The sequence below is a fragment of the Panthera pardus genome, unplaced genomic scaffold (assembly GCF_024362965.1).
Source record: "Panthera pardus isolate Hobbes unplaced genomic scaffold, ASM2436296v1 HiC_scaffold_27, whole genome shotgun sequence".
Classification (NCBI taxonomy): Eukaryota; Metazoa; Chordata; class Mammalia; order Carnivora; family Felidae; genus Panthera; species Panthera pardus.
The window spans coordinates 114,734,602-114,747,953 of NW_026526843.1; the positions used below are offsets into that span (position 1 = coordinate 114,734,602).

The following is a 13,352-nucleotide window of genomic DNA, read 5'->3' on the forward strand; positions in this document are numbered from 1 at the left end:
GGGGACTTCTCCGCGCCCCCTGACGGTACAAGGGCCGCTTTCCTCCCCGCGCTCACTGCCCACGAGCCACTGGTATTGTGAGAGAGGTGGCGTCGCGGGGTCACGATCCTGAAGGGAAAGCGTAACACGCGTTTCCACACAAATGTCCAACTCGAGGTTTTCTCAAGAGGAGGACCGTCTAGGGGCGCCTGGGGGGCGCTCGGTAGGTTAAGCGTCCGACTCGATTTCGGCTCGGGTCATGATCTCACGGGTTCACGAGTTCGAGCCCCACATCGGGGCCCCGTGCTGACCGTGCAGAGCCTGCTTGGGATTCTCTCTCTGCCCCTCCCCCGCGCCCTCGCTCACATTAATTTAAAAAAATGAACATCTAGGATATTTTAACTTCAACTAGGGAAGTTTTCACAAGGCGGTGACAAAAACGTTACCCCATCGACGCAATCGTACGTGTCCAGCCTCCACACCGCACACTGCGTTTGCTACACCGGCTTCAAACGTCCATTTGCCCATTCTCCAGGTTCCGTTTTGCCCTCTAGCGATGACCGGCCTCAAAGACGTCCCACCAGAAGACACAGAAGCGCGGGTGCCCGCCGCCGTGTGGCGAGCAGCGGCACTGCAGCGCCGCCCGCCCCCACCGGGCCCCCCTCCCCGGACCGGCCGCGCGCACAGTCCCTCCCAGCCGCCCGCTTGGGGGCTCCGCAGCTGCTTCCACCAGTCCGGCCGCCCGGCCGTCTCGCCTGCCCCGCCGGGGTCACCCGCTGCTTTGTTCCCCAACTCTCGTTTCAGTATTTCTCGTCTTTGTTTAAGCAACACCAATCAAAGGACCTTTTCCTTCCTTCAAACGAATCAGATCTGCCTTTTGCTCCTTGTTAAAGAGCTTTACCATCAGCTCCTTCTATTTCTGTTTGAAGACTGAAGACATCGGGTCAGGTTTAGTTCCTCCTCTGAGTTGTCACATGTCAGTACTGTGCTCGGTCGGGCAGCCCCCGGATCCCTTTAAGTCACGGTGTTAAACTGAATTACTCTCCCTTCCCACCCGCCGGTCTTCACACGCGTGAAGATCTGTTCCCTGGCCCATTTTTTGCTTCCCAGCTCTAGACCCCTTGACCAACTAATCCCCGAATATTCTGCTCAAAAAAGGTTACAGAAAAGCTGTCGTTTTTTAAAAACCTCTACAAGTATCAAAACCATACACCATGTAAATACCTACACACATATATATGTATTATGGGGGAAACTGTGTCCCCCTCAAAATTCGTATGTTGCAGCCTCAGTCCCTCAGAACGAGACCGTATTTGGAGACGGGGCGCTGTAAGAGGCGATCAAGTTAAAATGAGCCCGTTAGGGTGGGCCCTAAATCCAACCTGACCGGTGTCCTTGTAAGAGGAGGAAACTTGCACAGAGAGACATGGGGGGTGTGGGGGGAAAGAGTACTGCACACAGGGTAAGGTTATCTGCAAGCCACGGAGACACTAGGAGAAACTTAACCTACCAACACCTTGATCGTGGACTTGTAGCCCCCAGAACTGTGAGAAAAATTCCCACTGTTTAGGCCACCCAGAATGCATTTCGTTATGGCAGCCCCAGCAAACTAATAACAATATGCTTTCCTCACATACTAAATAGCTTGATACCCAAGAAACTGACACGTGCCGCCTCCAAGGACAGGAACTGGGTGGCAAGGTTGGAGATCTCTGTCCCTTATGCCTTGTGATTTTGAAACCCTTATGCCTTATGATTCTGACACATGTGACTCATCTATTCAAAAAATGAACAAGGGGTGCCTGGCGGGCTCAGTCGGTAGAGCATGCGACTCTTGATCTTGGGGTTATAAGTTCAAGCCCCACGTTGGGAGTAGAGACTACTTAAAAATAAAATCTTTTAAAAAAGGGACAAAAAACTTACTCCTAATACCCAATGTTGAACAAGTGATATTGATAGATACTAGATATCAATAGAGAATGGTGTCTGTACAGCTGATAAATGAGGTGGGTGTAGTATAATGGAAATATATCCACATATACTGAGAGAAAACAGCAAATCACAAGACAACGGGTACACTTTTAACTGGGAAAGAAAAAAAAAAAAAAAAAAGCAAATCCCCCAGAGAAAAAACAAAAGGAAGAAAGTATCATAGGCACTAATTTATTAATGGTGGATTCCTTAGTTTTTTAATGGAGGGTTAGTTTGGGGAGGGGAGGATGTTTTTCAAGAGCACCTTTTTTTTTTTTTTTTTTTTTTTTAATGTTTATTTTTGAGACAGAGTGGGAGCAAGGGAGGGACAGAGAGGGAGACACAGAATCCGAAGCAGGCTTCAGGCTGTGAGCTGTCAGCACAGAGCCCAACGTGGGGTTCAAACTCATGAACCAGGAGTCCGTGACCTGAGCCCAAATCAGGGCGCTTAACCGACTAGGCCACCCGACTAGGCCACCCAGGCACCCGGGGCGGCGGGGGGAGGGAATGCATTTTTTATAGATAAAAAAAAGAAACTACAACTCTGTCTGACCTGAGAACATTATCCCCCCAAACTCAACGTGTTAAAATGTTTTGCTTAGAGCCAATTTGTTAGGAAATTAGACTTTCAAAAGCTTAGCTTACTGAATGATGATGGTAACGCTTTTTCGGTGGCTCCCAATGAGTAGCGCACGACAGCCCCGCCCGGGCAGGTCCCCTGATGACCCCCAGCGGGTGAGCTGGCCTCCGGAGGACGGCAGAGGCACCAACGGCGCAGCATATGAACTTTATCCACGGAAGACTGCGAGCCGCTCGATCAGTGAGTCTGAGGATGAAAAAATCTCCTTGAGAGCAAATCCCTACACAACGTTCAATGATGGAGAAGGCACTAAATACGCGACCGAACAAAAGATGTCTTCATTTTCCCTCACACAAAGGACAAACAAGGCTTAGGATTTCCTCCAAGAGTGACAAAGTGCGCTTCTGTGTTGGGGTGGGGTTGGGGGCACACATGTGGCAGGCAAATGACGAGTGGTTGGTTACCAGCGAGCCCGACTGTGATGTGGAGAAGGAACACGTGAAACACTTAACCGTTACTGCGCTAGATGTCCACTGACTTGGATTTAAATGAAATTTAAAAAATAATAAAAATATGAACACCTCAGTGATTTTAAAGAGAATGAAGAAGTCATGAAATAACTGCGACGCAAATGCATTTGATTTTCATCTTTTAATACTGAACATTATTGCTTTAGGGAATATTTCTCCCTCAACCAGGAATTGACTGCTAATTACATAAAATATACATAAAAAAGTAGTTCTCCATTTTCCCAGGGGGGGGAAAAAAAACACCAGTAACTTCTAGAATATTCAAGTGTTTTGTTTTAATCATAATTAAAGTCTCGATCATCTCATTTATTAGCTCTGTAACTTACGTATTTAAATTAAACGTTATTAGACAACCATTACCAATTACAAGTGTAAGGTGCCACTACTGAGTAAATTGATTCTTCCAGGAGTGGATGGATCGATCCCTCCTCCCACCCACTAACGAGGCAGCAACATGGTTAGTTTAACTTTGTAAGTGGATGGTCCGTTGCTGCAAACGCTAATTCTCGTCCCCAGCCCGTGTTTTCGTGTACGTGCGGGAGTTGGTTACACCGCACGGGCGACCTCCCGAACGATCAACAGCAGGACGAGCTAGGCTTGGGCTTGCGGTGCAGACTGACGGTGTCGGTCTGGATCAGGTGGTCGGACCTATCCTCGGTCGCAAGCACTCTTCGAACTGCTTCCTCAAAGGCTGCCGCGACATTCGTGGCATCTTTTGCACTTGTTTCAAAGTAAGGATAGTCGCCGTTGTCCTTGCACCAGGCTTGGGCTTCCTCGGTGGACACCTGCCGTTCGCTTATGTCAATCTTGTTGCCCAAAATCACAAAAGGAAAGCTTTCGGGCTCTTTCACGTCTGCGTAGTAGATGAATTCTTTCTTCCAGTTACTCAAGTTCTGGAAGCTTTGAGAATCATCGACACTAAAAGTGAGCAGGCAACAGTCAGAACCTCGGTAAAACGGCGTCCTCAGGCTTCTGAATCGCTCTTGACCGGCCGTGTCCCAAATCTGCATGGTAACAAAATGTCCATCCACCTCCAAATCTTTATTTAAAAATTCCACGCCTATTGTATGGAAGAGCTGGGTATCAAATTTATTGGTCACGTATCTGTTCATCAGAGAGCTCTTCCCAACTCCACCATCTCCAAGGAGAATCACTTTAAAAAGCGACGATTTTCCTGCCATTATGACTCTCAAGATCTTTGACTTTAGAACCCTGTAAAATAAAAAGGCACCATTACATTCCTTCCGACCCGCACGTTGCCACGCACGAGCGGACAGATGTCCGCGCGAGGGAAACAGAACGCAGAGTCCCCACTCCCTTCTGCACAGAAAGTCATCGGGTAGCAAGAGCGGTCACGTACTGAGCGCTCAAGCGCGTAGCAGGCACAGCCCTACTGCCGCTCCCTACGGCGGTGAGGACTCGTTCTTCCCCGCCCCCTCAGGTCGCAGCTGACCGAGGTGGGCACTCGAAGCCAACGGCCACCCCGAAGACCTTGCTCTCAACCATTCCCCTCTCCTCACTTTAAGCCCTGCCACCGCGTGTTAGATGCAGGAGGAGACCGAAGCAGGCAGGTGTCATGACAACTTCAAAGGGCCCTCTGCTGGCACAGTGACGGTTTCGCCGATGGCTTTCGTCTTGTGCCAGGGGTTTCCTCAATGACCTCCCCTTTCTCTCTTCCGATGCTATCACCATAGAAGCCGGTAACCAGGAGACCAGAGACAGAAGCGGACTGATCTGGCTGTGAACAAAAATAAGCCATCGACCGAGTAAATGGACTCCATTCTCTTCGTTAGGAACGCTATTTGGAGTTTGCTAACATTAATGTCAGCAGGAATGTTTTTTTTTTTAAGTTTTTTATTTTGAGAGAGACAGAGACAGTGCAAGTGGGGGAAGGGCAGAGAGAGAGGGAGAAAGAGAGAATCCCAAGCAGGCTCCTTGTTGCCAGCCAAGAGCCTGACGCAGGGCTCGAACTCACGAAACTGTGAGTCTAAGATCATGACCTGACCCAAAACCAAGAGTTGGACGCTTAACTGACTGAGCCACTCAGGCACCCCAGCAGCAATGGAATTTTTTTTGGAGGGAGAGAGAGAGAGAAAGAAGGCGTAAGTGGGCAAGAGGCAGAGAAAAAGGGAGAGGGAGAGAGAGAGAATCCCACGAAGGGCAGAGAGAGGAAGAGAGACAGAGGGGAAGGGAGGGAGGGAGAGAGAGACAGAGGGCGAGAGAGAGACAGCGGGGCTCGAGCTCACCCAATGTGGGACTCGAACGCATGAACTGTGAGATCATGACCTGAGCCAAAGTCAGATGTTCAATGAGTGAGCCACCCAGGCGCCCTGGAATTTTTTCACTTTTTTTATTTATTTGTTTTGAGAGAGAGGGAGAGAAAGAACGAGCTAGGGAGAGGGAGAGGGAGAATCCAATGCAGGCTCCACGCTGTCAACACGGAGAGTGAGTGACACAGGGCTCGATCCCATGAACTGTGAGTTCATGACCTGAGTTGAAATCAAGAGTCAGACGCTTATATGCTAACTAATTTGGATATACATTAAAAAAATAAAATTAATACATAAAAAAAGAGACACTTAACCGACTGAGGCACCCAGGCGCCCGCAGCAATAGAATTTTTAATAGCATATCGTCATCTAGCACATTCTGCCCACAAGACTCATTTGGGCAGTTCCAACTCCTAATAAATGTGAACCTGGGCTGTCACTCGTGTGTTCTGAGAGGGAATGAAATAAACCTTAAACAAAAATGTGGTGCTCTGCACACCCTTCTGGGGAAGCCCAGGTTCAGGACTAAAGCTCTCCCAGCAGCCTGTGTGGGGTGGGATTTCAGATGCCCATTTACAGATGGCTACTTTTTTTACATTTTTTTTTTAACATTTATTCATTTTTTGAGAGACAGAGTGAGACACAGAGTATGAGCGGGAGACGGGAAGAAAGAGGAGACACAGAATCCAAAGCAGGCTCCAGGCTCTGAGCTGTCGGCAGAGCCCAACGCGGGGCCCCGAACTCCCCAACCGTGAGATCATGACCTGAGCCGAAGTCGGACGCTCAACTGACCGAACCACCCAGGCGCCCCTACAGATGGCTACTTTTAAGTGCTGCCAGAAGCACTGTTCCTATTAAGGGCTGTTTTCATTCTTTATTATGGAAAATTTCAAACATACACAAAATTTCTGAATAATGAGAATATAAATGAAACTCTGTGGATCCTAAACCTAGCTTCACCAATTATCAACTTATGGCAAATACTGTTTCTTCCAAAACTCCCCAATATCATCTAATCTGTAAATATTTTACTATTACATAGATTTTAAGTATATATATATATATATATATATATATTTTTTTTTTTTTTAATGTTTATTTCTTTTTGAGAGAGAGAGATAGAGAACAAGCAGGGGAGGGGTAGAGAGAGGGGGACAGAGGATCGGAGGCAGGCTCTGTGCTGACAGCAACAAGCCAGACGCAGGGCTCGAACTCACGAACCGCGAGATCATGACCCGAGCCGGAGTCTGATGCTCAACCAACCGAGCCACCCAGGCGCCCCGTGGCTTTTAAGTATATTAAAATTCGTGAAAGAAGACCACCTATGAAGCAGCACTAACAAATCTTCTTCCATCTGCACCATCCAGTACGGCAGCCACTAGCCACGTGTGGCCACTGAGCACTTGCCGTGTGGCTGAAGGGAATGAGGAACTGAATTTTAATTTTTTTAAATTTTTTATTAAAAAAAATGTTTAAATTGTTTATTTTTGGAGGGGGGAGAGGGAGAGGGGGAGGGAGAGGGGGGAGGGGAGAGGGGGAGGGAGAGGGGGAGGGGAGAGGGGGAAAGGGGGAGAGGAGGAGAGGGATGGGGGAAGGGGAGGGGGGAGAAGGGGAGAGGGACAGGGGGAGGGGGAGGGGGGAAGGGGAGAGGGGGGAGGGGGAGAGGGGGAGAGAGGGAGACCAAATCTAAAGCAGGCTCCAGGCTCTGAGCCGTCAGCACAGAGCCCAACGTGGGGCTCAAACTCACGAACCGTGAGATCACAAACTGAACCGAAGTCACACGCCCAACCGACTGAGCCACCGAGGTGCCCAGAATTTTAATTTTTTTTTTAAATTGTAACTGATTTGAATAGCCACATTTAAAGACACAATGACTGTAGTGGCCAGTACAGTTCTGGAGCAAAAATGGTCACTAACATGAAAGTGGATACTGGGAATCCCTCAACGGGAAGGCAATGAAGCCATGAACAATAATGGTTAAACTGACTAGGATGAATCTGCAAAATCAGTGCAGTAAACATTATCTGGCTATCTCCTGGTTATGTGCAAACGTGAGCCGGTATTATGAAATTAAACGCTTCCTGTAATGTGTAAGAATTCTGCGCTCCCAACTACATGTTACACGATCCTGGTAAAACCTGTAGCAACCTGTCCCTCTTACTGGTTCTTTTACATTTCTACTAATTACCACTATAACTGATACAATTTAAACCGGCCAACAAAACTGTGAGGCAATCGAAGCACATACCTCTTGGAGACGTTTTTGACTTCAATGGATCACTCTGCTCAAAGCGCAAACTAGGTTGGTGTTAGAGGGGAAACTGAGACAGTCTCAAGGCCCGCCGCCCACCCCCCCACCCCCGACACATGTATGAATCGGTCCCTTGGCTTAATTCTTTGCAATCCTGCCTGAACAGTTTCGATTTACAGAAAAAAGACTAACAAAACCAAAAATGCACACCGGCTATTCTGACATGGGGAAAGCGTTGGGCTAATGCCCCATCCTTAACGTTCCTCGGTGGTTCTCCAGACATTCGGATCGGAGTCCAACTTCTAAGACAAGACACCTAGCCTGGCTCCCCATCTTTGGCTTCAGTCATCTGGAAACGCACGGTCGGGTGGAACTGAAATTCCATTCCACTCGCTCGGCTCCCAGGCTCTCCCTTGCCTCTCGCCCCGGCTCACGCTGCTTCCTCTGCTGGTGACCCTGCCCCACTTCACCCCAACCACCTCGGAACCACGCGGCACCGCCACCACCTACACTGAGAACCTTCCCCGGAGGCCCCCATCCCGACCGAGGTTGTTCCTTTCACAAGATTTTCAAGATACGTGAACACAAAAGTCCCATGCTGTGGTATGGGGACGTAGAGATGTGCGTGATTCCCAAAGACCATTCATCCCAGTATTCGAGTAAGTCTCCAATTATCTTACCAGACACAAAGTTTTACCGCACGGCACTCACTGAATTGTTAGGATCTCCACATCGAATTACAAACCAGACGGTGCAATCTAACAACCTCCACCCCGGTGACCGGTTGCACGTATCTACCAAGTTAAGCCTTAGAAATTCCTTGCGATTTGCCATTTATCATTTTATCAGCATACTCTGACACAGTTCTTTTCTTTTTTCGTAATAATGTAGGATCTCCTAGTTTGTGCCATTACTCTGATTAAACAAATTTGGGGGATGCTGGACCCACGCACCAGGAAGGAGGGTACGATTCTGTACATTTCCCATGTATGATTTGGGGCCTCCTGGACATCCTATTTGCAAGTACGCTGGCATTCGCTAAAACAACTAAGCTATATACAACCATTTCTGATTCTCACTGTACAGTTGTCTACAGGCACACACGTGATACAGATAATTATAAAAACTATTTTCTTTCCCACTGAATCGAACAAAAGCTAGCTTCAGACAAGCTACACAAGAACATAACCATAATTGGCTTACAGACCCTAAAAATGTCCCTTTTCTTTTCCAAAAATAGTAAAATGCTTTGAAACTTCAGTATAAGCTGAATGAATAAAGGTATACTGTTATGTTATTTTCAGAACTCACCTGAAAACGTAATGTGAAGTCTTTTATACGTCCCAGTTTGGAATGACTGCCCCAGGGCAATAATAATAATCCTCACCAAGGTTAAAACATGACTTTAACAATTCAGCTAAATTCGATAAAGAAACCTGAATAAGAAAGCATATTACATAGGTCATAAATGTTACCTTAATTGTTCAGTTCAAGCAGCATCATTATCTGCAACGAAAAAATTAGGAAGCTCACCTTAGCAATGCACTTTCAATTTGCTTTCATAGTTTTAAGAGTAAAAACAAAAACTAAAATGTAAATAAATATCTGGCTGTATTAGCAGCTAGATTCTTCATTTAAAAGGAAGACCAGCAGTGGGGTGCCTGGGTGGCTCAGTCGATTAGGCGTCTGACTTCGGCTCAGGTCATGATCTCACGGCTTGTGAGTTCGAGCCCCGCGTCAGGCTCTGTGCTGACAGCTCGGAGCCTGGAGCCTGCTTCAGATTCTGTGTCTCTCCCTCTCTCTCTACCCCTCCCGGCTCACACTGTTTCTCTCTCTCCAAAATAAATAAACATAAAAAGAATTTTTAAAAGAGCCTACATCTAACTAAAATAAAATAAAATATAAAATAAAATAAAAGGAAAACCACACCTGAAAGCTGTCCATGACCTTTCTCAGCCTAAAAAAAAAATCCTAGAATCAATATTACACTTTACTCATCATTCTTTCAAGAAGTTTTTTTGCCTACCCACCCTTCTTTTCAAAGTTTCACACTCAGACAACCATAAAATTTTATTAGGATGAAAATGTAAAATATTTCACTCATTCTTCAAAACTTGCCCAAATTTTGAGGGGCTTAGAATATAACCCTATTTCAAAGAATTAAATAAACTGAGCACAAACAAGGGAAAAAAAAGGGTCTCGAGGGGGAGGCGCACCAATGCGACACAGGCAATGCTGGGCTAAGGCTAAGGCAGCGCATTGTCCAGAAGCTTCTGGACAGCCAAGGCAGAGGGGAAAACTTTCCCGCGACAGAATCTAGCCCACCGTCAGAACGGAGAACAGTTCCTGGCACAGAGGCCAAGGGTACACACCCCGGGCCAAGCTACGTGCCCTCCTGAAGCTCACGGGACAATGGCCACAACAGTACCCACCTCCTAGGACCGTTGGGAAGAGTCACTGGGACATGGACAAGGGAAAGGCGTTTCACCAAAGTGCCAGGCTCATGATAGGAGCGCAGGAAGTTTCTGTGGAACAAACACAAGAAGAAGTCTTCACAGGCGGTTTTAAGGAAAGGTTGGTTTCTTTCATGACCATCTCTCACATCAAATTGCACTAAAAGCCCCGGGCAGAACAAATAAAGAGGATTATGCAGGCAAACACGAGGAAGCCCTGGAGACCAAATTCAATGTGAAGGTTTCGGAGTGACGGCCTGCCTATGCGAAGCTGGGCTAGCGCACCAGCCTCTCTTGATCTAAACCAAAAGTTTTACAACCCCCACACACATCTTTTTTAAGCACAGGGCATCTTTGTGGAACTTACAGACAGCAGCTCGTAACTTATAAATGCCATCAACAAATAAATGAGACTCTACAAAATGCTGACATCTGGGGTTCAAGATACACTAACGACAGCAACAACAAGCACAACAGCTACCACGGACGAAGCGCGTAAGCCATTTACTCCGCTTCACTGCATCCATTCTCAAGTGTCTCCCTATGCCTACATCACAGACTAGGACACCGACTCAGAGAGGTCTACGACCTTGCTTGAGGTCACACAGGTAGGAAAAGGTGGGGAGGGAGATCTCAAGGCAGCTGACTTACTCACCCCTTAGGTACAGCTGCCTTTGCAGTTATTTGCGAGGGTTTCCTGTTAGCTGTTGGAATGTTAGCTGCAGGTGGAATGAAAATAAGCAGCTGCAGAGCTAAGGGTCTTTCACCTGTTTGCTTTATTTCAACAGCTGCACAAAAACAACTTAACCTGGGCGCGGCGGGGGGGGGGGGGGGGGGGGGGGTGTCAGTCGGTTGAGCGTCCCTCTTGATCTCGGCTCAGGTCGTGATCTCATGGTTCATGGGATCGAGCCCCGTGTCGGGTTCCGTGCTGACGGCATGGAGCCCGCTTGGGATTCTCTCCCTCCCTCTCCGCCCCTCCCCCGCCCCCACACGTGCACACTCTCAAAATAAATAAACCTTAGAACAAAACAGGTTAACCTGACAGACTAGGAGTATTCAATCCATTAGCATGTGATATAAATAAAGCGCATCTAACTGTGGCTAAGTTTTAACGGTTTCAGTAGTTTAATCATGTTTTGAACGACATGTCTGCAGAACTCTGAAGCATCTCCCCAGAAGCCCAGAAGTTCCACGGAACGAGCGGGAAAGCAGTTTTTCAGCAAGCACTTAGTGGGGCCTCCCGCGTGCCAGACACTGAGGATGGGGCCACACCTAGTCGCCGCCTTGTGCAACCGGGGTTGGGGGAAGTGACGGCCTGCACGCAAACCCGTATGCGTTACAACGTGGCAAGACCCACAAATGAAAGGTACGTGGCAGACAGTGCAAGTGTTCCTCCTCAACCAAAAACCGAAGCCCAGCTTAGACAGTGCGGGGGGTTCTGCCCAGAGCCCCCCTCGGTGAGGGGCACGCCGTGTGCACACCTGTGGCTCCCTCAGGCCCAGGCCCCACGTGTGACATGTCAGGGGGCCCCACGTGATCCCAGGCGCTGGGGGACTTCATTTCCGTACACCACCATCCTGTGATGCCGCCAGCTGCGTCGCCCGCTGCTCAGAGGCTCAAGGCCAGAGGGAAAGTGGTGTGTTCAAGTGTGTTAGAGCCTCCCCGCCAGTTTCCAGGGTGAGCTCTTCCCGAGCCACGTCTCAGTGATCGTTTTGGCCACATGCTGGTCCTCAGAGCGCAGCCTCACCACGCCCTGATTCTGCCGCAGGGGGATCTGATCCAGGGTAAGTGGGTCTGATCACAGGCTAAGCTCAGCAGCAGGAGGAGAACACTCCAGAAAGGTGGAGGGGGCCGCGGGGCCGAGGCAGCCTGGCCCAGTGGCTCCAGGCAGGGCCCAGGAAGGCTTTCTGCCGCCACCCTCACAGCGACGACAGCACCGAGACAGCTCCGGCAGCGGGCCACCTGATGGGACATGGAGTCCACAAAGGTAAGTGGCTGAGGGGAGGGGAAGAGGACGGCCTCGGGTAGAGCTTCAGTGGATGCCCTTAGATCCCTCGACTACCGATGGCACCGGCCGGCTCTGGGACTGCAAACTGGCTTTCGTGCCTTGCGGGGGATCCTGTAGCAAAACGTTCACACCGAGGCTTTGCGCCTCACCTCGCTCCCTCTGAACTCTTCCTCTTGCTCCTTAAGTCGTGCTCACCCCTGTAGACGCAGCTGATCCCCCACCGAAGCCGCCTCCCCCACATTCCTAAGACCCTGCACAAACCTCCAAGTGCAGAGGTAACGATGCTGAGATCGCCATGCCCACATGCCTAATAAAAAGGAATCACGCTCTCTAAAACAGTTCGGTTTTGTGGAAACGCATTATACCATCATAAAAATGCCCATACTTTCCCCCGAGTTAACAATTTTCTCAACTATAGCAAAAAATATATCCCTATACTCTTCTCAAATCATCTCAAAAAGAAAAAAAAACTTGCAAAAATGTGAATGATAGGGCAAATGCCGATGCCCTAAACGCCTAACTGGGGGTGTCCTGCAGCCCCGAGGAAGCACGGGGACGCGGGACGGTTAGAAACGGGCTACTGCCGAGAGAGAGAAAATAGCACGCGCACCGCCATCACACCATATAGAAGCTTACAGTTTATACGAAAGTCTGCAAGAAAACCCAGACCATCAATACTGAGTTCAAGCTTCAAAGTTTCGATTTGATTGCAAAGTCACTTTTGTTTATCAAAAGTATTTTTTTAAAGCTTCATTTTCCCTTAAAGCCTAACCTTGACGGTATGCTGCGATTAAAATGAAACGGAAATCATTTTCTTTTAAATTTTCTTCAAATACTGCTATCCACCAGACCTCAAGTACAATGGCTTCCTAAATTTTTCTGTAATTCAGGTTATATTAAAAAATAACTCTTGGGGCGCCTGGGTGGCGCAGTCGGTTAAGCGTCCGACTTCAGCCAGGTCACGATCTCGCGGTCCGTGAGTTCGAGCCCCGCGTCAGGCTCTGGGCTGATGGCTCAGAGCCTGGAGCCTGTTTCCGATTCTGTGTCTCCCTCTCTCTCTGCCCCTCCCCCGTTCATGCTCTGTCTCTCTCTGTCCCAAAAATAAATAAAAAACGTTGAAAGAAAAAAAAAATTAAAAAAAAAAAAATAACTCGATGACACAAAAAACAAAAGGAAAAAAGATAAACTGAACTTCACCAAAATTAAACTTTTTAATTTTTTTTTTAAAGCAGGCTTTATGGCCAGCGTGGAGCCCAAAACAGGGCTTGACCTCATGACCATGAGATCAAGACCTGAACTGACGTCATGAG

General features: G+C 48.3%; 2 protein-coding genes across 5 annotated transcripts in view; both read right to left on the minus strand.

The window, feature by feature from the left end:
• The window catches only part of OFD1 (OFD1 centriole and centriolar satellite protein), a 64,177-nt gene extending 54,081 nt beyond the window's left edge, over nt 1-10,096 (minus strand). Inside the window, exons 1-2 of the mRNA XM_019417909.2 lie at nt 10,014-10,096; nt 9,057-9,087 (exon numbers count right to left, since the gene is read on the minus strand). The gene's annotated coding sequence lies outside the window, so the exon portion shown is untranslated. The remainder of the gene's footprint in view (nt 1-9,056; nt 9,088-10,013) is intronic.
• RAB9A (RAB9A, member RAS oncogene family) lies at nt 3,321-10,119 on the minus strand. 4 transcript variants are annotated; one of them, XM_019417917.2, is made up of 4 exons: nt 10,014-10,119; nt 9,511-9,538; nt 9,057-9,087; nt 3,321-4,272 (listed from the first exon to the last, which is right to left on the minus strand). In XM_019417917.2, exon 4 carries the CDS (start codon nt 4,239-4,241, stop codon nt 3,636-3,638), a length of 606 nt encoding a protein of 201 aa, XP_019273462.1. In that variant the 5' UTR covers nt 4,242-4,272; nt 9,057-9,087; nt 9,511-9,538; nt 10,014-10,119; the 3' UTR covers nt 3,321-3,635. The 4 variants fall into 4 exon arrangements, with proteins under 4 accessions (XP_019273462.1, XP_019273460.1, XP_019273461.1 ...); XM_019417915.2 differs by lacking the exons at nt 9,057-9,087; nt 9,511-9,538 and adding an exon at nt 8,893-9,017 and having other exon boundaries at nt 10,014-10,103; XM_019417916.2 differs by lacking the exon at nt 9,511-9,538 and having other exon boundaries at nt 10,014-10,095.
• Between the last annotated feature and the right edge of the window lie 3,233 nt (nt 10,120-13,352).